This window comes from Pelobates fuscus, chromosome 3, assembly GCF_036172605.1.
Source record: "Pelobates fuscus isolate aPelFus1 chromosome 3, aPelFus1.pri, whole genome shotgun sequence".
Lineage (NCBI taxonomy): Eukaryota > Metazoa > Chordata > Amphibia > Anura > Pelobatidae > Pelobates > Pelobates fuscus.
In genome coordinates, this window is record NC_086319.1 from 184,445,495 (window position 1) to 184,472,378 (window position 26,884).

The 26,884-nt window shown below is 39.5% G+C and overlaps 1 protein-coding gene across 2 annotated transcripts in view; it reads left to right on the plus strand.

The window, feature by feature from the left end:
• Positions 1-14,025, plus strand: part of CCND2 (cyclin D2) — a 378,192-nt gene extending 364,167 nt beyond the window's left edge. For both annotated transcript variants that reach the window (XM_063447798.1, XM_063447797.1), the window contains one exon: positions 12,814-14,025. In XM_063447798.1, the coding sequence (XP_063303868.1) occupies positions 12,814-12,969 (156 nt within the window). In that variant the 3' untranslated portion in view covers positions 12,970-14,025. The remainder of the gene's footprint in view (positions 1-12,813) is intronic.
• Positions 14,026-26,884: the final 12,859 nt, after the last annotated feature.

Genomic DNA, 26,884 nt, shown 5'->3' on the forward strand with positions numbered 1-26,884 from the left:
GGATATTTCAAGACAATTATTCCCTGCCCCTCAACCCCCCACCCCCAATGTAGCCTTAACTCAATCACTACAAAAATTAAAAGTGTTTCAGTGGGGGATATCTTGCAGTGAGGCCTTATGAAGAAATGTGAAATGCGTTGCTCAGCTTATCTGAGAGGAAGTGATGAACAATGCTAATATCATTTACCACATTATTAAGCATAGTGATCTATATTACTGGAACATTAGCAGGATTACAGAACAAAATGGACAAGAAATGCAGGGCTCACTTTTTTTTTCTGACCACTTAATAGGAGGGTGCAATGGCCTTCGTTCTGCCAGCAAGAACATATTATTGAAAAGAAGAAGCTTGAAAAAGATATAACTAGTCAAATATTTTTTATTTGTGCCGCTAAAAAAAATTTCCTTAAGCACACATGACGGCAATATTCCGTCATGATTCCCTTTTATTCTAGAAGTTGTGTCCTTAAGGGGTTAATAGTTTGATTTGAAAGGGACATTTTAGGCAATATAAATGCTTCATCTAATTGAAGTTGTTATAGTGTTTGTAGTTCCCTGGACCATATTTCCATTAAGCATTTTTAATGTTTTAATGCTAAGCAAGAGTCCCCAGCAGCCCATCTTCTCTGTGCTGCTTTGGCTAATAAGGAAACATTTGCCTGAGCAGTTATGAGCAGCTGCAATTTTTTGACTGTGTCAGCTGACCGCTTTCAGCCTATCACAGCTCCCATTTGTGGTATGAATCGGTATGACAAAAAGGAAGTGTGTAATGTCTGCCTTAGCCACAGTTCTAGTAGGGGCCAGGGACCCCTTTTTAGTGTTAAACTGCTCAAAAATGATCTAACACTGAATGGAGGGACAGTGCCAGGGGTCTCCAGGATCTATAACCAATTCAGTGAGTTGAAACAGTTATGGTGCCTACATTGTCATTTTAAGTGAGGATATACCAGTAATGCAACATGCATAACTGGTGACATGTAGCAATAAATACACTTAAGGATAAGTGCCAGCCTAATGCATTTGCATATGACTTTATGTGTGAGTCTCCATATCCTTGGTTTTTGAGAGCTATGCTTAAAGGGACACTATAGTCACCAGAACAACTATAGGCAAGGCAGTGTTTACATTACAACCTAGGAACACTGCTAGTGGGCACTACTCAGATGACTACTAGAGCTGCTTCCTGGGACTGTGCTGCACACTGTGCAGCACTGACATTCAGTGTCACCACCCTCTGCATGGAGACACTTAAATTTCCTCATAGAGATGCATTGATACAATGATTGGGGAAGGGGGCATTTGGCTCTGCCCCTGCACCTCTTTCTTGGCTGAGATCATCAGAATTGACAATCTAAGCCAATCCAATGCTTTCCTATGAGAAAACATTGTGATTGGCTGAGATCATAATTTCTGATGATGTCAGCTAAGAAGGCAGATCAGGGGCAGACCAGCACCAGCAGACTGGAATAAAGGTAAGATTTTACTATAGTTAGGGGCCTAGATAGTGTTTTCAACAATATAGGGTCAGGAACACATGTTTGTGTTCCTGACCCTATATAGTGTTCCATTTATCATGTGGGAATCAATAAAGAATTGATGCCTCCATTGGAGCTGTGCATTCCAGATTTTACCATAAGTACTAAGGCTGATGTATACTGATTTGATAGAAACCAGTTAATAATTTGACTTTGTAAGATACAAACTGTTTTAGTTTATATATCCATCCACATTAAAGCAGGATTATCACCTTAACAGTGCTTCTACCATATCTTTAACAAATGGCCTTTTTGCCAGAACTGAAAACACAAAAAAAGTGTAAAAGAGCTAAAAGTCTACTGATAGAACATTTTAAAAGAAGAAGAAAAAAAAAAAGAAATCTTTCTAGAAATGGAGATGTGTTTCTACTCCATCTTAGTCTAGGTTAGTAACTCTATTTTCAATGCACCACAACTCACAGTTTAGTGAATAGACCTCATATGGTTTGGACATGGCAAATTATATGTTTTATTATATAGATAAGTGACAATATATCCCATAGAGCTATACAAGGGAACAGGCAGTAAGACAAATATTAGGTTTGTTAAGGAGCAATTCTGAAGCAAATGTCTACAATGACCAGTTGGCTGCAACATTCCAGTGGTTTCCATGGTGATTGCTTCACTTTTAGAACTTTGTCCCAGCATTACTGTTTATACATTGTAATGTGCTATATATCTCATGCACAGAATATACCGTATTTTTCGCTCCATAAGACGCACCACACCATAAGACGCGCACCTAGTTTTTAGAGGAGGAAACCCAGAAAAAAAAATATTTTGAACAGGTTTTTTACTATGGGAAAGTTTGTTCAGAATATATTTTTTTCTCCCCTGTCCCATAGTGTTCGTTACCACCCATTCCCCTCTCCTGTCCCATAATGATCTTTAACCCCCCCCCCCTCCCCTGTCCCATAGAGATCTTCTAAGCCCCCTCCCCTGTCCCATAGAGATCTTTTAAGCCCCCTCCCCTGTCCCATAGTGATTTTAACCCCTCCTCCCCTGTCCCATATCTTTAACCCCCATCCCCTTGTCAAATAGTGTTCTCATCCCATAGTGTTCCCCCCTCCTCCTCCCATAGTGTTCTCCCCCCATAGTGTTCTCCCCCTCCCCTCCTCCCATAGTGTTCTCCCCCTCCTTCCATAGTGTTCTCCCCCTCCTCCTCCCCCATAGTGTTCTCCCCCTCCTCCCATAGTGTTCTCCCCCTCCCCTCCTCCTTCCATAGTGTTCTCCCCCCTCCTTCCATAGTGTCCCCCCCCATAGTGTTCTCCCCCCTCCTCCTCCCCCATAGTGTTCTCCCCCCTCCTCCTCCCCCCATAGTGTTCTCCCCCTCCCCTCCTCCCATAGTGTTCTCCCCCCCTCCTCGTCCCTCCATAGTGTTCTCCCCCTCCCCTCCTCCCATAGTGTTCTCCCCCCTACTCCTCCCCCCATAGTGTTCTCCCCCCTCCCCTTGTCCCATAGTGCACTTTCCCTCCCATAGTGCCCCCCTCCCCTTGTCCCATAGTGTGCCCCCCCTCCTCTTGTCCCATAATTACTTACCTGTCTTGTAGCGTGGGCAGGCTTCACAGTGCGCACCGCGGTACAGGAACTTCAATTTCAGGTTCCGGTTTCCGGTGCACACTTCCTTTCAGTCCCGCCGGAAACCGGAACCTGAAATTTAAGTTCCTGTACCACGGTGCGCGCTGTTCTGCCCCCACGCTACAAGACAGGTAAGTAAAGCTTCACATTCGCTCCATAAGATGCACAGACATTTCCCCTCACTTTTGAGGGGAAAAAAACTGCGTCTTATGGAGCTAAAAATACGGTATATGAAATACTCAGAAATTTTATTGTGGTGAGAGATCCGCTAGTAAAGCATAAAGAAATGGCAGTAATTTAAGGAAGGTGGGTGGGAGAAAAACAGTATTTCTGGGTTACAGGTTCATTACCCTTCCAATAAAAGACAGTGTAGGGAATATAGCTCAAATTAAGTATGCACATTCGCTCTCATTAACCCATCTGCCCCATTGGCAGATGAGATTTAATGAAGTCATCCACATTCGTTTCCCTTTTCAGTGATCTCAGAATAGGAGACATATTTAAATGAAAAGGTATTGCAGTGTCTACTGGTTTTCTATGAAGATATGTATACCCTCCATTTTTTACAAATCTACTGCCGCTTCGTTTGTATCAGGCCGTATTTTGTATGCAAGGAAACTGCAGACAGAATAGCCTGGAGAGAAAGGAATAATGAGATAGTTTCTAAGTTGTCTTTGCTTGAATTTGGCAGCTGCTCCTGGTTCATTCATTTTTTTGTCCCCCAGTGAGTGTTGTGCGTGTGTGGTAACAATGGGGTAATGCAGTTACACTGAAGTCTAATGATGGAGTTCCGTCAGCCCATTCATAAATCTAGAGAAGGGTGCAGCTCTGTGAGCGAGCCAGCTTGCAAAGGAAGTAAGGATCCCATCTAATGAGCTCCAGTACACATCTTTTTGTGTGTGCCTATTTATTTTGCATTTATATATCTGGTGCCACAAGTTTTTTTTTTTTAGATGATTATTTTATTTCATTTATCTAATATTTTTTTATGACTAATGCCCATTGCAAGATTATTTGTTTTTGTTTTTTTCATAGTGCGCAAAGTTCTGCAATCAAAATATTTAAAGGGATTAATTGTTTAAAGCAGCTCTTGACAAATTTGCTTGGAATCTAAGAGCCAGCAAAAACAGTTAGGAGCCAGGTTTTCCAATGTCAAAAATACAATTCTTAAAGGGACACTACAGTCAACAGAACCACTAGAGCTTAAAGTAGTTATTCTCGTGTCTATAATCTGTCCATGCACACTTTTCAATGTAAACCCTGCCTTTTCAGAGAAACAGCCGTTTTTACATTGCTGCCTTCCAACACTTCTAGTGACAGTCACTCAGACGGCCTCTGGAGTGCATCCTGGGTGAGTGCTGCACAGTACCTACGTATAGCGTCTCCACGCCCTGCATCAATGCATCTCTATGAGGATATGCTTATTGGCGCAGCATGGTGTTTTGCCACACATGCGCAATAGCCTCCCAATGCTTTCCTATGGGAAAGCATTGGATTGGCTGAGATCATCAAGATTGATAATAGCAGTCATGGATGCAGGGCCAGCTGCGGCAAGATCAGTACAGTGTGGGAGAAAAAGGTGAGTAAAAACCCCTTTCCCATGTGATTGGAGGGGGACTAGTCATCTAAACACACTCATTCAATGCCGCACACACACACACTCACACAAACTCACTCACTGACACACACTCACTGACGCACACACTCACTCACTGACACACACACACACCCACTGTCACTGCACTAATCACACACATTTATGTGACCACCCAGCCTCCCTCTCTGGGTTCTGCTTTCCCTGCTGTCCAGCGGGGCTTCAGTCAACTCCCTGCACTGCTCCATAGAGTGCTGTTTAGTGATGCCGGGGCCGGAATGACGTCATATTCTGGCTCCCGGCATCACTGTAGAGCACGCGAGGGAGCAGAGCAGGGAGGTTGTTACAACTCCCTCACGCACCTGCCTGTTGGCCTCAAACCTGCAGGAGCTTGTGCACACGCCCACGCTCTTACTGAGCTGGCCAGCCGGCCGAACGATCACCCACATGCACGCCCATGCTCTTTATGAGCCTGCCGACCGGCCGCCTCAGGGCTGCATGGGCCAGCAAATCCCAGACACCAGGACAAAAATCCTAGTCGCCACAACGACCTGGCACCTGGGATTTGTGGAGCCCTGGTTAAAAGCAGAGATAGGCAACCTTTGGATCTCCAGATGTGGAGTACATCTCCCTCAATGTTTTGCCAGCATTATGGCTAGCAGAGGATTATGGGAGATGTAGTCCACAACATCTGGCTTGCCAAAGGTTGACTATATCAGGCTTAAAGAGTGTGTGCTTAAAACAGCAGAATAGAATACAAGCAATGTGTACGCTGTATTTGTTGAATTGTTCAAACTAATTTTGGCTCTGCATTTGTGATTTCGCCATCATAACTTTTATGCATACAGTCCTGTTGAAGGATTTCCTTTGCTTTGGAAGACATATATGTTGACATCACCAAATGTAGATTCTCATAAAGAATCATTTTGTTTCCACTAATAAGCCTCAGAGCGGGAAGATGTATGTTTTACCACACGTTTTCTACTGTTCCTTGGAAAAGCTTGGCTAATAACCTTATTTATTTGCAAATGGATCTGATAATTCTGTCTTAACTCGCTCAGATTTACTTTAACAGACTTCATAATTTCCACTTCATTTGCCATCCACAGCAAAAAAATTTAAATGTGTGGGTGAAAACCACCAAAAATAAATTAAATATTAATAGCAAATTTGCAGTTTTGGGTTTGGTATTAATTTTAAACAGTCATAGCATGCCACAGTTTGAATTTGTACCATTGCGGAATCTCCCAAAACCTGATATAAGAGGTTATTATGGACCTAATAAGACATTTTTAGTTAGTTGAGCAGTGAAGTCCCTGAGTGATATCTACTTATTCAACTGTAATAGTCACAAATTTCAGCTTTCAGCTCTAAAACTAGGTGTGACTCTAAAATCCAATTTTGCAGGAGTGGGAAAATGAATTATTACATAGTTTCCTTGTGATTTGAAATGTGGACATTTGAGAGTCAAAGCATTCGCTATAGAAACAGGATTTGATGTAGGATATACACCAATCGATCTGTTTAGTATGCCCATTCCTAATCTTAAAACCATGACGTTAGGCACAGATTTTAATTCTTACTGGAGACAGCTGCAGGTCAGTCACAGACATTCTTGAATCCCCTATACAATTCCGCTTTAAGTTAAATAACTGCATTTTGTAGCTGATGCAGGGTGTGTAAGTTTTATCTCCCCCTCATTTCCTTTCTGTCTCCATCCATCTCTATAAGCAGCTGTACATGCAGAGTTGCTGTTAAGGGAACAAAAATTCCTTTATGCTTTGAAAAAAAGAGTGGGTGGGATGACACTCGCTAAATGCCCATATTATCTTGAATTTCAAATAAAGTGATGGGGGAATTATAAAATCAGTATTTAACAAGGAGACCAAACAGACATTTAAAGAAGCACTAATATAATTCACTTAATTTTCAAAAATATTATTTATTTATTGACTATCAGGGGATAGGTTTGGTGATGGATCTAGCTTCGATGGGTAAAATCTAAAAAATTCAAGCTAATTATGATATTTATATCATTTATGTTCATGTCACATGGCAATGAGAAAGAAAACATTTTTATAACACACAGTTTTCTAAAGCAACCTGCATTTCTGAGGTGCAGTGCTCCACTCATATCTTGAACAAGTAGCCCTTTTCCCAGAACCACAAACACTAAAAACGGGTGAGCTGAACGTGTAGTGATAGTGACGTAACAGATTCTGAAGCAAATGTCTACACATTGACTTGTCAGCTGGAACATTTCAGTGGTTTCCATGGTGATTGCTCCGCTTTTAAAACTTTGTCCCTGGATTACTGTTTATACATTGTACTGTAATGTGCTATATTTCTCATGCACAGAATAAAGTTACTAACCCATTAAAGGAACACTATGCAGTGTTTACATTTAAAAAAAAAAAAAAGCTTGCGGGGACATGCTATACACACCAGAAGCACTTCATTAAGCTGTATTTGCTCTGGTGGTCCTGGTGACTATAGCATCCCCTTAAGGACAGATGATGGCATGCAGCACCTTTCATGGTATAAAGTGACAAATAAGAGCAAATAATTTGAACAAACAATTATTTTAAAACCAGAGCAAATAATTTGAACAAACAATGATTTTAAACCATTAAAAATCTTAATCCTAACAACTACCTTATTAACAGCTGAAGGGTGTGAATGGTCTCTTACTCACACACACACACATATTTTTTATTTATTTATTTGCTTAAACTGCAGTACTAAACCACAAACATAAAAAAAAAAAAAAAACGGTTATAAAACCACCAGTATTTGACAAGGAAATAAGTCAATGTGGAATGGTATTTTTGGTATGAGTAACTGGCCCTGTATGTGCTACAGTTGAATTCATGGATACAGTTATCACGCCCATTAACATATGTGGTTGAAATGCATCTTTGACATCCGGTTGGTTCATACTTCGTTTCCAACAATTTTTTTTTTACTGAAGAAAATACCCCTTAATCTTTTTGTATGTAAAATGTTACTTTAAGCAGCAAGCAATGATGACAGTACACATGGTAATTAAAAATTGGCACCAAGCTTCAGACATTTTGGTCATCCCCTGGAATTCACACAGCTCATTCTTGTGATTTCCTGTGCTCCCAGAGGAAATGCTTAATGGAAACTAAGGCCGTCAAAGTTAGTTTCTCTTCACCACAGGAATAATTTGTCATACTTTTTTTTTTTTTTTACTTTATCAAAGTGAATATGCAAACTCTACGAGGACAATTTTGTGTTTCTAATTCTCAATAATTGCATCTTTCTGACCAGATAAAAGGATGTTATACAACAGCCTAACATTGACTAATCGGAGCACCACCATAAATAATGTTGATAAGAATATGTGAGCAACTGGTGCTGTACATAATATGTAAGAAATAGTGTCTGTCTGGACATTCTAAAGTAGAACACAATGTGCAGCCAATAGGGAAAAGCAGGGAACAAATAGATGCCTTCTCATAATGGTTTGCAAAAGGCACAACCCATAATAATCCTTGAATATTTAGTAGTAAAAGTGGTATATCTGGGGATCCAACTCACATGTACCAGAGCCCTGTCAATAATAGGCTCTGGGTATTAATGGCTCCACTTGAGAGGGAACCAGCCACCCATCATCAACTTGGATATTATCCAAATGCAATACCAATGTATATGTTTATTAGACAATGTATATGTTTATTAGACACAGTATTAGAGAAGCTTACTTAAGATAGTGGGTTTCCCAATCCGGTACCCACATTCACGCTTGACTAATATATAAAAACGCCATCCAGAAGCAGTTCCTTCCAGGTTACAGCCACTCCGAGTACTCAGCTCCGCCTCCCGATAATATCTTGTGTGACACATTTCACCCGCCTTCCCCGGGATTAATTTTTGGTATTTAATTTTTGTGTGTCACTCGGGTGTGGGTGCTGCTACTATAGTACACATGTATTTACTTTAGTGTGTTTGAATACACACACACATTGTAATATTGATCTAAGCGCCTTTTCCACTGTTTGGTCACATATTAGGTAGGGAGATATGCAGGTCATTGAAGTAATGAAGTTACAAAAGTCACACATATGGCATAGATTAACTATTTATCAGTGTGACGCGGAGGGTGTGGGGTTACACTGAATGGTAAAGTAAACCACCAATTTTAAGATTCATACTCGGAATAGCGTTCCAGCAAAGGTGGTGTGGATAAATGCAATTTATGGACATTCCAAGCATCATAACCATTTGTTTATTGTAATGTTTACTTTGCCAGGAAGTTGTCTCTGTTGTCTCTGAAGTTGTTTACCTATAGCACCATGTTCCACCTGTAGTCACTGACATCACAAGGGAACTTTTAGTTTCCTTTTTCGCCATCTGTGTACTTTTGCACGCCTCCTTCACTTGCAGAATCTCTAAATATCTAGATGCAATCTTCCCATATTTTATACTGAGCTGGAGTTTTTTTGTTCGGGATACCTGGAAAAAGCCATCAGCTGCTTCTCCACCTTCTGCAGGGTCTACACAAAAATGCCTGTAATTTTTGCCTTAGTTTTCTGTACCTATATGACAGGGCTCGACAAATACCAGGCCCCAAGGTCGCCATAGCGACTAGAAATTTCGCCCTGGCACCTGAGATTTTCTCTGTGGGGAATATTGGAGCCAGCCGTCCTGAGGATGGCGGCGGCCGGCTGAGTTAGCATGGAGCCAGCCACATGCGGGGGCATTGTAGGTGGCACGCGAGGGACCAGTACTCTGCCTGTAGCTCATCTCTGCTCTCTCGCACTCTGTGTAATGATGCCGGAATATGACATCACTTTGGCCCTGGCATCATTACAGAGAGAGTGAGGGAAGAGTCCTGCAATGTAAAACTTGCAGTTTTAGAGAGACTGCAATCTTTACACTGCAGTACTAAAACTGAATCTTGTGATTGTCTACAAGAGGCGCTTCCTGGAGTTTTACAGAGTTCTTGAAACAATGCTGGGAGTTCTCCTGCTCTGCATAGGAGTATCCAGCGTCAGAATAAAACTCCATAGGAAAGAATTGAGGCAGTGATCTCTTATGGAGAAGGCCTAATGCGCATGTGGCGCTTGCCATGCATGCACATTTGATCCCACAATCTGATTACATCGAAGGTGGTAGACTACAACCCAGTCCCGAGGGACCACATTGCTGGAATCGGGTAAGTGAATAAAGAGTTATTTAATTCTTTACAATGCTAGGAGGAGCCCTTGGGTGGCTGAGGAAGAAATCTTTCCATTCCTAATACTAAAGGTTTTTTTTCTGTTTTGTATTAATTACAGTTTTCAATTAAACTGTCAGCAGGCTTCTCATCCCCCACCCCATGACTCCTTTCCTGCAACTGTCAAAAATGACCTACCAAGCACTCAATAAACCCTTCTCTAACAAACTATTTAATTCCCCTACTCTAACCCTTTGTGTCACTATACCCCACTCCCTCTAGCATGTAAGCTCATTGAGCAGGGCCCTCAACCCCCTCTGTTCCTGTACGTCCAGTGGTCTGATCTCAATTATGTGTCTGTTAGTCCACCCATTGTACAGCGCTACGGAATTTGTTGGCGCTATATAAATAATATAATAATAACGATAATTACCCATGTTGTGTCTTCAGGTAGTTAATGTGACTATATAGCTATGTTAACGTACATATTAGACAAAACACAAAAATGTTATGTTACCTATATTTATGTATTATAGAGCTTAATTTAGAAGTATTTAAAAATCAAATGTGACCATTCTTCTTAAACATTTAAAATAATTACAAAAAAAAGAGTGGGTTCAGATAATCAGAATTTGTGAACATAAGGTGTTTTATCAGCGGGTTACATAATATTTGCATGCATACAAATACAAATATCTACAAAGCTTTTACTAAACCTACTGAATAGCAGATCTGAGAAACCACCAAACTTCAGGCATTTTAATTCATCTGTCCTAATCTTTGTTAAACTGCCCTGCAGACTGAGGGGACTGCACACAGAATTGTTCCCACGATCCACTGTAGCTGCAAATAATGTGAAAGAATCTCTGGAATTTCATTTATTTATCTCGCACCATGAAATTTGATGCATAACATCTCAAATGTTTAAGCAGGCAGGTAACCTCGGGGATGGTGCTGTGACCGTTTACTGACCATTTACTGACCGTGTGGCTGCTTGAAAAAAAACATTTTTGCCAAGCCATCTTTAGTTGATTTAAATTATCCTATTGAATTAAAATGAAAAAAAATAAAACATATATACACATATATATATATATATATATATATATATATATATAACAACAACAACCATTTTTCAGTGGAGTATAGCACCACACAACTGTAAAAACAGACCCTACTTATGATTGGTTATGAAGGTATTTGCACAAAAAGTAATTTGATTAATGAGGCTAAAAAATATCTGAGCTGCAGAAATATTCCTTCTCGGATCATTTCTAAAGCGGTTATCAGCTCATCACAACTAACTTTTTAGTGATCTAATTTGATTGCTAGAACCCACAGATGTGCTAATACAAATGGAAAAGGTACATTGCTGTATCATTTACAGCAGTGTTTCTCAACCTTTTAAAGAAAAGTACCCTAACAGGTGGAAAAATAAATTAAATGCTAAGTACTCCTCCACAAGAAAGTAATTTCTGTTGATTTGAATTCCAAAAGAAATGTGCAGACACTATATTGTAGAACAAGCCTAATTAAAGGTAGTAAAGCATATTTTTAAAATAAATACGACATAATGTGAATATTGTGTATGTAAAGGGGAGTATATGAACTATTAATCTAAAGTATAAAATCTCAAAAAATAATACACACATAATAGTTACACACAGTGGACACTGACACACACACATACTGACACACAGAAGACACTGATTCACAAATTTACACACAGGAAACTGACAGACACACACATTTACACAGAGGACACTGACACACAAACTCACTGATTTGACATACACTGACAACCCCACATATTTACTGACAGAAACACTTACTAAAACACAGATTCACTGATAGACATACTCACTGATTTGATACACATTGACAGACATACATTCAGTGTACAGAAACATACACAGTCTCTGACACATTCACAAATTATTATTATTATATATTTTTTTTAAGTCCACCCAGCCTCCCTGCTTTTTGGAATGGCCCTTTCCCTGGGATCCAGTTTGGGGCTTGTGTAGTCTTTGTGCTCTTCCAGCACTGCTCCTTCACACGTTGTTTAGTGAAGCCAGGGCCGGAGTAACATCATAACCCCCCAGCATCACCACAGGGTTCGCGAGGGAACAGTGCTAGAAGAGCACAGATACAGAACATTTGTGTAGAGTAGCAACCTGCCGTCTGGGTAAGCAGGTGCCTCCTCTGCCTTAGGGCAAAGCCGTGCGCCTCCTGTAAGCCCTAAGGTTGCCAGTCAGCCAGCTTTCGGCTTACCCTGTGCTTGTGGTGCGCGTACCCACTGGGGTACATGTACCACAGGTTAAAAGCCTATGATTTACGGTAACTGAGCACAATTGGAGATACAGTAGTCCACAGGATAACTTACTTTTTAACTCTGGTAGACCATCCAGGACATGGACCTCCCATTTTATTTAATTTTTTTATTTTATTTTAACTCCTATTATATATCGTCTGCATAACTACTGCGCACACTTTTTCCATTCTGGCTTTTTAAAGAAAATTTTCAATCCATGTAGGGAGTAATATAACTTTGATTAAGTATTTTTGATTTTGCTTGTTAGGTGTGTGATGCATTTTAGAAACTAAAAATAAATGCTCTTTCCTTAGGAGCTGTGAGAATATTTTGCAGGAAGAGTTTACTCTAGCAGGCTCTCAATAAAGTATCAGTTATTTCAGCATACATACAATTCGTCCATTAGTTACGCAATGATTGGAGACTGAAAGGGATGAGCTATTGTTAGTGTTTCCTTCCTAAACAATCTAATGTACCTTAAATTAAGTTTAACACATTTACAGATATCACTGATATTTTTTGGTGTTTTTTTATTTTTATTTCAATCTTGCTTTTTTTTCTGGTGGATAATTTGTATATTTTAATTTATTTTTTCTCTTTTGTGTTTCAGGATTGCCTTAAAGCTTGTCAAGAACAGATCGAATCTGTGTTGGTGAGCAGCCTTAGACAAAGCAGACAGCAGAATCAGCAAGGGAACACATCCAAAACAGTGGATGAGCTGGACCAGGCCAGCACTCCCACAGACGTGAGAGACATCAACCTGTGAGGAGTTGCACACCGAAAAGAGTCTTTCTTGTTCTCTATTTTTGGAACAAAGCCTTTTATATCTGCTCCCACTTAGAAAAGAAATATTTAAAGCTATTTTCAATACGAAAAAAAAAAAAAAACCTGTAATATTAAGTGTTTGGTGCCTGTGATGTCCTTTAGAAGGGAATCCCACAACATTTGATAATTGCTGTTCTATTATATATTGTTAAAATTAAGTGCTTACCCAAGCATAAAACCTAGCTAGACCGTTGTAAACCCACGTTTTGTGGGAGCAAACTTTAGGTATATACGTTTTTTACATTTATGATGTAGTTGCATGCACACCCTCATTAGATTTCAGAAAGGACATGGGGTGTGTGTGCGTTTTTATGGTTTCATTTTTAGATTGCAAAGCAATGAATTCTAGAGGGCAATGTAAGGATAGATCCCTAAAGTGACCGAACCATGTTTGGGTGGAGACGATTATTTGGGATCTGTTATAATTTTTATAATTTTTATTTAGAGAGAGGTGCTTTATGGATCTCTTGTTTTAGTTCTGTTTACTCTTGCTGTCTATGGTAGCTGCTACCGAAGAAAGATGTTGCTTTATTTTTGCGAGCCTAAGGCAGGATATTTTTTTTCCTAATTTTATTTAATCCCCACCCCTCATATCCTCCATCTAATTTTATTTTATTTTATTCCCTATTTTACTTAAAAATATGTATCTATTTTTAGGCGATCCTGCTTAATAAACTGTGGACCAACCCAAAATAATGATTGTACATTGGATAGGCTCTTAACAAAAAAAGAGTGTATAATCCTAAATGTGCAGTCAAAAACATTTAATGAAGAGTTAGCCTCCCACCCCAAGAATAATTACAGAGAGGCTGTTTACTCTTAGCCCATTAGTATTTTTTGTGTTGCGTGTGGTCTACAGTTAGCATTATTGTAAACCATTTCATTCGAAAAAAGCACTTTGAAAATTGTTCCTAAGGGATAAATGGAATGGTTTATGAAAAACATGCTGAGCAAATCACATATATAGCTTTTTTTTTTTATCTAAATTAACCCCTCCCCCCCCCCCCCCCCCCCCATTCAAGTGTATATTGTTAATTATATGGTGTTGCTGGATGTTCTTACATCTGCCTTGGGTGACATTCCGCTTTTACAACATTCCGGATTCATAACCAATATACAAACAGTTTTTGTGGGATTTTAGTTTTTCTTCGAATTGTTTTTTTTTTTCTTTTTTTTAGTTTTTTTTAACTTTATCAAGGACCCTGAAGCATATCATATATTAACCCCCTTTGGTTGCCACCAAGTAACTGCCAGTTTATAGGCAAATAAAATGGGGGAATCATTCAATTTTATCATTTTAACTTTTTGTAAAGAAATGGCTGGTGATAAAATGGTAAACATTGAGATTTTAGAACAGGTGTGTATTAACTGCAGTCCCCCGATGTTTTGGACTGCATATCCAATAATGCTGTGCACGCTTATGGATAATACATATGTATATATACTTGTGTGTGTTATGGAAATTATAGTCCAACATGTGGGGGGACTGTATTTGGACATCTTAAATTCTAGGTCTAGATGCATCATTGCATCACAGATGTGTACCAATGTACTTGAATTTTTTTTTCCTATATCCTAATATTTGATCCAGTGACAACTCATTTTTAGTTGGGGTTTTTTTTTTTGTCTAGCAATTTTTTATTTTTATTATTATTATTATTTTTAATTTTTTTTTTTAACAGTTGACAAATGAAACAGTTGGTTGGATAAAAAACTTTGCTTTTTAAAAAAGAAAAGCAAAGACAATTTGAAAATAAGCATTGTACTTTGTAAAACAATTTCAAGATCGGTGTTTTGCCAAGTTTCAGCAACAAAGTGGTAAAAAGAGTATGTGATTTTATATATGTATTATTTTTTTAATTTGTTTTTGCGCTGCTAAGGAGCTATGATTTGTTTCATTCTTATTCACATTAACAGTACTTAGCTGTATTGTTTCACTGAGTGTGCTGCTATTTTATAAACATTTTTATAATATATTATTTTACTGCTTAAATTTCCAATCCTGAAGTAGGTGGTTAAGAGATATGTACTTTTGATTTACTGGAAATGCCCTTGTACAGGTTTTTTTTTCTGTTAGTGTGTTAATTGATAAAACAAAATGGCTGATCACAACCTGCAAAGATGGTATGCTTAGCTCAGGTTTACTGGATACAAAATGGTTCCCATTCAAGCAATACCTCACAATTTTACAGTTTTTCTTTCTTTGGGAGCCTCGTGCAATGGTGCCAAAGCAGCTGGGTTCTGCTTTTGCACCACTCTGCTTGAAATTTCTGCTATCCAATCTAATGGGGAATATTTTTTCTGCATAAGCAAGCTACAATATTAAAAACACATTTTACAATGTTTTTCTAAATAAGTAGTTTGACATGTCCCTTCACACACTGTTAATTGGAACAGGCTAATAATTAATGCTGCTGTTGTACAATGCAATAAAATATCATTGCTATCCATAACAAATAAAATCCCTCTCCGGGGAAAAAAAATCATCTAGTTCAATGTTACTGTTTCACAGCTGACCACTACTTGCTGAATGAGATTTACATAGTGGGGAAATGCAAATTAAACTACATTGAAAGGTGATCAGAATATTGCAGTGTTATTGAGGGGGGGGGGGGGAGGAGGGGGAGTTGTGTGCGTTTTAAGTTATAGAACACTCCCAACCCTTAAAACAATATTTGTTTTAAAATAGCTGTTGCATCAGGCTCCCTGTCCGGTTTCAAATGTCATACATGGTAGGAGAAAAATAGGTAACACACTACCATATTCCTGCCAGAATTGTTTAATTTTATTTATTTAATTTTTTTTATTAGTTAGAATCTTATCATCACAACTGGGACTAATTGAACCAAAACAAACATTTTAAGAATTAGGAAGTGATAAAATGTGCAACGAGGGGGCACTTTACGTTATGCTGACTATAAGCAAATCAGTAAGTATAATGCTACTCATACTTCTAGATATTAACTTATAGCTTTATGCGGTAGGCCAGTGATATAAACTCTAGGTATGGCTTTTGTAATGGAGGGCCAATATCAATGTGCAGCCAGATTAATAACTCTTGCAAATAAAAAATTAGACATTTGCTAGCGATTTTGCTAACCCAACACATTGATAACTTACCTGAAGAAGACTTGTCACCTACTCATTGGTGAATGAACCTATTAGGTCATATAGCAGTTTCACAAAAACCTTTAGTAAACATGGCATCAGTATGCAGATTTTGACAGTAGGGTAGCTGTGTATCCTGGAAGGACATAATACTTTGATCAAGGTGCATTACTGGATTATAAAGAAACAAAACAAAAATAGTTACAAAAAGCTGCTAAAAAACCTGCAAAAATCCAGTTTTGCTTTGGGAAGCATTATTTCTTGCTATCTAAATTGGCATCCATGTAATCTTTGGGCAGCCTCCTCTTTGTGTGTCTGATTACCCACCTGTAATATTGCAACCCCTATTTTTTATTTCACGTGTCACATAGACTAGATTGTCCTGTGCCCATTGGTGGCTGTAGAAATGTCACTTGCTGTGATTAATAAGTAAAATTTTTGTGAGTTTATGGGTATTATATTAGGTACCAGGTGATACAACGCCTGGGTGGGTGAATTGTAATTCACACAAAAGAGACAATTGTAATTTACCTGTCTAGATGAATGGAACAGTAAGTAAAATGTATGCTTTCCTAACTAGGCATTTTAGGGGCTTCAAAGCGGTGTAGCCCAGAGCCAGTAGGAACAAGGGAATTATTTTAACTTTGTTTCTTGTCTGTTTATTATAAACTGGTAAGAAGCAGCAAGTGGGTTTAGGACATAAGAAAGTGCTACGCCCTGTGTAGTAATAGTTTAGAAAATGAAATGTGTTTAATTTAAAAATAATAATAATAATAAAGCCTGGATGTTTTAAGACGTATTTCAAATTGCCAAAGCCTGTTCCTCTGAATTGTTTGCTATTTGAAAGCTAATATAGTTCTGCATATATATGTTGCTGCTTCAATGAAAAAAAAAATGGAAAAAAACTCAAAACCCAATTTCCTCAAGGCTTCATGCGTTTCATTTGGAATGAACTGAAACATAATATTTATTAGGGGGCTGGTTTTCTTTCTAGTGATTTTGTTAATTTGTACCTTGCGTGAAAGAACTCAGAAATCTCAAAGTTTAGGAAAATAATGGGAATATCATACTCAGACGTTGACAGAGAAAAAAATAATACATTTATTTAATTTCATTCACTCAAGGTGGTTAGTATTTGACAAAATATCAGATAATCTGTGTTTTAAGGAATCATAGCTAATTTCTCTTCCCTACATTATATATGAATGCACACTAATATTCAACATAGTAGGAATGGGGTCATGTGCCATGAGAACCGCTTTTGCAGCACAAAGGTCGCACAAACCCTACTACCTCCATCCCCATAAAAAATCTAGATACTTAAATTACCTTAACCTTGGTAATTTGTGATTTTAACTTTGCCTTTTTGTCAAACTAACACAACAGCAACATTCAGTGTACTGGAAAACTTAAGTTGCATGACAACCTTTTTTTTTGCCACAAAGAATTGGGTGTGTAAAGATACAATGCCCATTCAGTGGACCTGTAGCTTTAAACCAGCACCAATCCCCAAGTAACAGAATCGCAGGTACATGTTGCTCACTATATGGCAGTGAAGACCGGTCGAACTTGTGTAACTAGTAGGTGACAGTTCATCCATATGTATATGTATTCTGCCTATGTACTTTCCATAATGACCCAAATTGTCATAGAGGTTGCAATATATACATACAAATAACAGAATGGCTAAGATTCGAGCATCACACTAAAAATATTTAGGGAGAAATTTATTTATGTTAATAATTTGCAAACTGGTAGAATTGTTCGGCTCTGTATACACTGACATTCTGTCACACCATACCCTTTTACTATTTATTTAAATAATTTCTTGCGGCAAGTCATTAATGTAGGTCAGAAAAGAATTTGAAGCAAGTTATTACAAGACTCATCATGTAAAACGGCGGTCGTGTGGGAATAGGTTTGCTGAAAAGTTGCAGCGCCATCTTAGCCCAGATTCTTGTGAGAGCTGATTGACATAGTTTTTTTCGTTGCTTGTTTTGAGAATATCTTGACACCGTGAATGAATGATCTTTTAGTAAATGTTGTAGTTTTAAAACATAGGCATAAGTGCATAACCAAATGTGGTTTGTAAAATAAGTTTATAGTGGGTGTAGTCAACCCGTAGCTCCTGGGGATCATTGGAGATACACTTTGGCTACCTAGATATATTATGCTGCTGGCCTTTTAATAGCTATTTTTTTAATGCCCCAGCCACCCTTCCCCCCTCCCCCTCCCCCCTAAAAAAGAAAACGAATTGGCAGGTGGATTTTTATTTTTATGTACCTCAAATTCTCAGTTGCACAAATAATATTATCCCCATTTATTTTTTTTTATTTTTTTTTGCTTTCATCAAGCGTGATGCCTTTATCAAGTTAATGTTATTCTGTCACAATGTTCATTTAAAAAAAAAAAAGAAAAAAAGGTGTGTACAATTATATGGTCAGGGGGGGAAGAATAGAAAGTGTAGTCACAAAAATATTAAAGCGAATTTTTAGCAAGTATGTGAGATTCATAATGGTGATGAGACTCTATACCATGTAGTACTTAATTACACATTAAAAGGTCTTATCTGTTCAGTGTTACATTATTATTAACCTTTTAATTGATTAGTTAAAATTGATGGATTTATGAAATGTGTTTGGAGGGTATTACGTATGCTGTATGGGCAATAAAGTCACCTTGACCTAAACTGAATTCTCTGTTTTTATTTTTCTTTCTTCCTATGAGAGGAACTTTTATTTAAGGAAATAAAACAAAGTTATCTCTAAAATAGTTTTGGCAGGATTCTCCTAATGAATATACTGAAATGGCAGATAGCTACATGCTTATTGCATCTTCTAACAGGTATGGAATGCACCGAAGACATTCAAATGGGGAGTATATCACATCAACTTTAAAACTCTAGTCTGAGTGGGATACACAAAGATAAAAATTTATTAAGGGAGACATATTATTTTACAAAAAAAACACGATACCAGTTCAGAGAGAGTGGTTCTAGGCATCTTGCCATTCAAGCACAAAGTAAATATAATACACAGTAAATTTGAATATATGGAGCATGTTACAATATAAATAGGAGGCTAGCAAAGTAAGGAAATATAATTAGTTAAAAAGTTACTCCAAGCACCATGACCACTTCAGTGGTTTGAAGTGGTCATAGTGCTTGGAGTCTGTATTTGCATTTTTTTTGTTAGTTAAACTGCACTGCTTCCAGGTGTGCAACTCATCCTCCAGCCACATCATTAGGGCATCATTAGCCAGTCCAGATTAAGGGAGAATTCATCACCAGTGCTGGATCCAGGTAAGTTTACATTTTCTTTTTAAAAATTTTTTTTTTTTTTTTTTTTTTAAATTTGTGGACAGGCGGACCGGCACAGCAAGGGTTACTCTAACCAAAACCAATATTTTATGAAAACACTGTTTTTTTTGTTTGGAGAAACCCCTCAGGTATATAGAAATGTGGAGTTAATATGAAATAAGTTTATATAAGCAGATTACTATATCTGTAAAAATTAGCAAAGAACTGGGGATGACTTGAAGGAACTGAGGGTAAAAAAATAAATAAAACTGGCATTTTTGTTCACGCAGGATAGTGGATTACGTTTGGGGTGAGAGGGTGCTTGTTGTCTGCAAAGGATACACCTATTGGTTTAACAGGGGCGTGCAAATGGTAAATCCCCAAATGTTTTAGGACTGCAACTTAGTATTTCTCATTTAGTCACAAAAAGAGCCAATCTCTTTTAATTCCATTTTATTTAATTTTGGGGATTACCTGTTCCTAGTAATGTTCATTACACAAAAGATGGATATTCACCATACCAAAGGTTATGATTCTTATAAATAATTTTAGTATAGAATTAAATGGTTTGCCACTTCATTGGGTGCCACATCTTAAAGGGACACTATAGTCACCAGAACCACCCCAGTTTAAAGTAGTGGTTCTGATTCTGGTATCTATAAAATGACCCCTACGTCCTTGCACTGTAAACACAGCCTTTGCAAAGAAAAGGCAGTGTTTAGATTGCTGGCTAGTTACACCTGTAGTAGAAGTCACATAGATGGCCACTGGAGTCTAAACACACTGCATGGAAGTGCTAAACATTCCCCATAGAAGTTCATTGAATCAATGCATCTCTATGAGGAGATGCTAATTTGCACTTACTTTCCTATGGAAAAGCATTGGATTGGCTGAGATGATCATCAAGATTGATGATTTCAGCCATGGAGGTGGGGACAGGGACCTAATGCTGCATTCCAGCTCCACAGTGACAGGAATAAATGTTTGTATTCCTGACACTAAATTATTTCTTTAAATAATGGTGGCTAAGACACATCTGGCTTTTACAGATCTGGAGAAACTAAATGGTGATCTTGCTGTTGCTAATGAAAACTGCGAGAGGTAGAATTGCATCTTTTGTAGCTTCTGCTACATTTCAGTATGTCCAGCAGGTTCCTTGTACCATGACCACTTCAAAACACAGAAGTGGTCTTGGTGTTTGGAATAATCGTTTAATAGAAGGATTTTGGTTGCAAGATAGAATTTAAATTTCTTCAAATGCAATGGTTTTCCCTTGCCCCACGTATGTTGCTGCTACTACTTATCCCACTGCAGTTTTACTCCAGAGATGTGGTAATAAGAATTACCACTCATAGTGGTCCATGATTTCGGTAGCAGTTCTCCTATAGGTCTTGAGTGCAATTTTCAAGTGCATGTGGCCCTGAAGAGCTATGGATATGTGCTGGAGAGATATAATGACTGTGTACCAATGCATCGTCTTGTTGCAAGTGTAAAAAAAAAAAGAAATGATGGAGAAGGAAAACCCAAGAAATACATTGAATGATTTAGTTTTCATTGCTGTACATGATGGTCGTTATGTGATCTTTAGCAACTATTACACTTAACCACTGCAAAATACTCCATCAAAGAGAGAAGATAGAAGCGATAAGGGAGGTATGTCCTATTATTAACCATTCTGATGAATCATTAAATGCCCCTGATTACCAGTAAATGCATCACCATTTCTAACTCTATGATTAAAAACTGGCGAAACAGAGCACAGTGCACCACAACATCATGCATGCTGTTTTTATTCTAACTGATTGGATGAGTGAATATACCCATAGGTCTTTACAGTAGCTATTTATTCTCAGTACTTGGACAATTTAACTTTTTAGTTGTTTTGGAATCGTCTACACTCATTCATGAACTTGCATTATACCACACTACCCTCATCAACAACTTCCTCTGTCTGGCATTACAGAACAACTCTGACTTTTCAGTAGATGGTTAAACACAAAATATTATTTACTAAAATGTATGGGGAGATTACTAATAGGGAATTTGCCAGAATCTGGAGACAGTGTTTGAAGAATACAGTCTAAAAAAACAATAGAATTGTTTAAAATCCACAGCTATTTTAAGGTCGCATCGCCTAAAGGTAAATGCTTTGCATTACTGGACATGTACTTTTTCAGTTAAAATTGAGTAGGCCATTTTGTCCTAAGCAATGGCTTCCAGCCTTGATCTACAGGAAGATGTCTGATTTTAAATTTGACATCAAAGAGGTTTGCATCTCAGGCAGTATCCCATTGAAAGCTAGGGATGATTTTTTTTTTGAACTTACACCACATAATATCCAGTTGAGCTGGAGTGAGGATAGGAAAGATTAATAATTTATGCCAGGACATTCCTTGTTAGACAGTAAATGAATGTGACATGAATCTCTTAAATTACAAAGTATTGTAATTTAACTGATTACCTCTACTTACATTGTATTGATAAACATATTTGCCAGTTATCTTGACCTGGCCAGAATATGTCAATGGTGTTTGACCTGATTTCCACTGTGTTCCACCACACTATTTGCATGAGATAAACTTTGTGTATGCAGTGCCGGTCTGCATATAACTGACCACTTCACATTTCGACGCAGAAATGTTCCCATTCTAGAAACTTGGAAGATCTTACCTAAGGCACAGTTTGTATTCATAGTTGAACTTTAAAGACAGTGGAGGAAGGGTGTGTTTGACAGCTGCCACTCCCTAACTGTGTGTACCCTCTTCTCACATTGATAAAACTGCACTTTTAGGACAAGTTCTCCATCTGTTCCCCTGTTCTTGCTGTTTTGGGGAAAGGGTCTCCCTCTCACTATAAAAAGAGCAGGAAGATGATTAATGGGTTATTAAACGATTCATTTTCCCAGCCATTGATATGGAGATAAAATTGGAAAATCAACAGTAGGCTTTTTAAATACACATGGGGACAAGTTGAAAACTAAATTGTCATTTCTACAAGTAATAGACAACTTTAATTATGCTGGCATGCTTGAAAACAACAGCCATTTGTGAAACCTTTGGAAGTACAATACTGCTTTAATGGCATGTAAGGCATCTCATGAAAAGTGACCTGTTTATTTAACCCCTTAAGGACACATGACGGAAATATTCCGTCATGATTCCCTTTTATTCCAAAAGTTGTGTCCTTAAGGGGATACAGCTATGTCTGACCCCTCAGCTCATCAACCAAAAAAATAATAATGTAACTCTTTTGTGATAGTTAATTTTCAATTGTATTTTCTTCAGTATGGAATCCACCACCAAGGGAGGCTTTTGCGAGCTATAGCTTCTATCTGTCTACTGGCTGAACTAAAACGTAATCTTCTCTATAAAGTTTAAGAGTCTTTTCTAATGTTTTTCTATGTGTCATTTTAAAATTTGTGGGGTATTTTAATCGCTCATTGATAGGTTTGTAAAATGCACGGATGCACTCCTTATTGCTTGTGAATCTTGGCTATGATCTATCTTCAGGCCTTTATATAATGTAAAATAAATGTTATAAAAAACACAATAGGAAGGACATCGTGGAGGGATAACAACCAAGTGACAGGGTGGAAAAGTAGCAGAATTGGAAGTTGAAAGTGATCTGCATCACTTTTCTTTTTCTCTCCTGTCTAAACTAAACTTAATTGTTCATTTCAGGCTTCATCATACTGCAATACTGCCCTGTCTGCCATGCTTGACTTCAACCCTGGCGCAGCAAGATCAGCTACTATCTCCAACAATGTTCCTGTACTTGAGAACATTGGAGAAAGCAACCTACCACTACCTGACTTTTTACATTACAATTTTATGTTACGTTAATATGTCTGCCCTCTCCCCTGCCAAGCAAAAATACTTATCTTGTCAATCTGTATTTTGAATTTTATTGAGGTCATGTTTGGTACAGGGTATATAAGCATGTATGCAATGAAATGCAAGGTATGACATAACATTGTTCAATAGAGTATAGTGACCTATTTTTGTTTTTTTTGTAAATCAAGTAGCTGAAGGTTTATATGACTGACAGAGATTAATAACATGCATTAGATTTAAACCAGGTGTTAAATGCATAAGGCATAAATAAAGCATGAATAAGTAAGGCTATCATACTTAAAATGCAAATGCTGTAACAGAAAAATAACTGTGCTCAATTGACATGACTCCGACTCTGCTGCCGCCATAGTTAGAGTAAAGCTCTGGTTATGGGCTCAAAAGTCAGATCAGCCGATCCCTGTCTGCGCCACGAGCGAGTGAGGTGCAGGAGAGTTCAGGTTTGGATCAACTGCAGCGATGCAGGTTAGGGGACTCCTCCAGCCCCAGGCTTGTGAGAGGGCCTGAATATCCGGACCACTGACTCGGGAACCTCCAGGTGTTCAGGGTAAGTGGAGGGTCTGGGTGGTGTGCGCTGTTTCCAGTGGGTGATCCTTTGCTTTTGTGGGTGATGCTTGGAGGCTATGCCTCGAGGGGCTCTCCGCCCAGGTAGGCTGGTAGTAGGGTAAGTAGGTGCGCATATGATAGCGTCGTCCTGAGGAGGCCTGCTCCGCTCACATGGGTTTTCTCCCTCCTCATCCTCCTGTTGCCTAGGAAGGGCTGCCTGGGAACACTACCGAATCCTCTGCCAGAAGCTATCAAAGATAGTATTCAGACAAGATAGATTCAGTTATTGCACTGTGAGGCCTTTTGATTGTATCCAGGCCCTGCATGTCCGGTAAGGAGGCAGCCATCCATCTTGATTTTACGGTGCAGACGGTGTACCTTTAGCACTCCAAAGGCAAGGACACAGGAGCGACCAGTGGGGACCGGGATATCCCCCGCTGGTCCAAAGGGAGCACAATAAGATTGAGAGTCCGTGAACAGGGAAATCGGCCGCTTTTCTCCACAGTAGGCCTCAGATCTGTGTATCTCGAGTCTCCGGTGGATGCCAGGTATGATTCAAGTGTCAGGATGATCACCCAGGTATTCTCAGTTTGAATATAGCCCTGCAGAAAATGTGGCTGCTGTGTAATTGGGGTAAAAAAAAAAGACAATCATGGCGATGTGCAGGAGCTCTGGCTAAATACGTCTGCCTTGCCTGGAAGTTAGGCTCCGCCCCCCAAAATACTTATCTTTACCATTATCACCTACTCTCATTTTCCCAAACACCTTTTTCATAGTTTGACTCCATTCTCTGTCCCACTACAACAACACCATTAACTAATCTCACAGCTAGTGAATTTGCCTGTCACTTTACTGACAAGATTAACCACATAAAAATTTCCATCTGTCCTCTTTCCTCCTCCCCTACAAAACATTTTGTTCACTCTCCCACTCTTAAAGCGGCACTGTCATGCCGAACTTACCTTTCCCCAATCGATTCCTCTTCTCTCCCTCTGTCAGGATCTGTTCTTGCTACTGTCTGCTCTAGTTTGCGTTAAATCTTAAGACAAAAGTAAGGACTATTTCTCTTATGGAGGTTTCCTACGCTTGACCAGCAGAGGAGCAAAGTGTGTTTCATTTCCTGTGGTCAAAGCAATTTTCTCACCTTTCCTCCGTGATCTCGCAATGCTTTCTGTCAGTATTCCCGAACGTCCTGTCACTTAGACAGAACGCCGGCGAAACTACCGAACAGTTTCTGTATTCATGTTAGGATGCAATTCGTGACTTTGTTCGGATCGGAATTTCATTCGAATGAATGAAACTTCGATCCTATTCATGCCGCGAGTAGATAGCTCCCTAATTCCCACGGTATTAGGGAGCTATCTACCAAAACGCTGAAAGGCCTAAATTGGTCTTTCAGAGAAATTTACTAATACTAAGTAAAGATTACTTCGTATTCGTAGATTCTGCTCCATTCGCTATGCCACGAGTAGGGGCATGTCTACTAAACAGCGAGCAGCCTGTGGCCTCCCTCCTGAGCCGGCTATTAAACGGAAGGGGGGACCTATCATCCCCCCCCAGTCCCCACCCATGAGCGGCAGGTGGGGGCCCTAAATTACAAAAAGGGGGGTGGGACCTATTGTCCTCCCGGCCCCCTCCCATGAGTGGCGGGTGGGGACCCTAAATGAAAATGGGGGGGCTGTAATCCATCTTCACCCATGGAGGGCATGGCGCAGACTGAGCTCCGCAGGGCGGGCAAAGGCTTATAAAGCCTTCCCATGCTTATAAAGCCTTCCCACGCCCTGCAATTTGACTCAGAGCACTCTGATTGGTTGGCTTGGAATCCAACCAGTCAGAGTGCTAGTCATTTTACACAGCGTGGGAAAGTTCTTTGGAATTTTCCCACACTGTGTAAAATGACTCGAGCAAGCTGATTGGTTGGATTCCAAGTCCAATTCCAAATTTCAAAGAACTTTCCCATGCTGTGTAAAATGACTAGCACTCTGATTGGTTGGATTCCAAGCCAACCAATCAGATTGCTCTGAGTCATTTTACACAGCATGGGGAAATTCCAAAGAACTTTCCCACGCTGTGTAAAATGACTAGCACACTGCGGAGCTGAGTCTGTGCCGTGCCCGGGTGAAGATGGATTAATTTTTAGCATCTGGTTTTGGTTTTTTTGCCCATTTTTTCTTTTTTGCAATCAGGTTTTTTTTAATTTGATAAGTTCGACAGGTATTATGGTTTTTTTATTTAGCCTTTTTTTGGGCTGAAAAAAGAAAGTTGTAGAACTAAGACTTCTAATGGTAAGTATGATTTTTTTCCCCAGGTATTTAGTTTTACAATAGGTCTCCCCCCCCCCCCCCCATTTTCATTTAGGGCCCCCACCCGCCGCTCATGGGTGGGGGCTGGGGGGGGGAGGAGGACAAAAGGACCAACCCCTTATTGTAGTTTAGGGCCCCCCATCTGCTGCTCATGGGTGGGGGCCAGAGGGGAGGACAATAGGTCTCCCCCCATTGTCATTGAGGGCCCCCACCCGCTGCTCATGGGTGGAGGTCAAGGGTATAACAATAGGTCCCCCCCATTGTCATTGAGGGCCCCCACCCGCCGCTCATGGGTGGAGGCCGTGGGGAGAACAATAGGTCCCCCCATTGTCATTTAGGGCCTCCATCTGCCGCTAATGGGTGGAGGCCAGGGGGGAGGACAATAGGTCCTCCGCATTTTCATTTAGTGTGCCCACCCACCGCTCATGGGTGGAGGCCAGGGGGGAGGACAATAGGCCCCCCCCCTCATTTTCATTTAGGGTGCTACCCAATAGGTCCCCCTCCCGTATTGTAATTTGGGGCTCCCACCCGCCGCTCATGGGTGGGGGCGGGGGGGAGGAAAATATGCCCCCCCCCCCCCGTCATTTTCATTTAGGGCCCCCACCCGCCGCTCATGGGTGGAGGCTAAGGGAGACTCTATGTCCCCCGATAAGTTGAATAGCCCCCACTTGCGGGCCACAGGGGGGACACTATGTCCTTTCTGCTAGTTAATAGATGCCCCACCATGGGGTCATTTGTTGGACGGGGGGA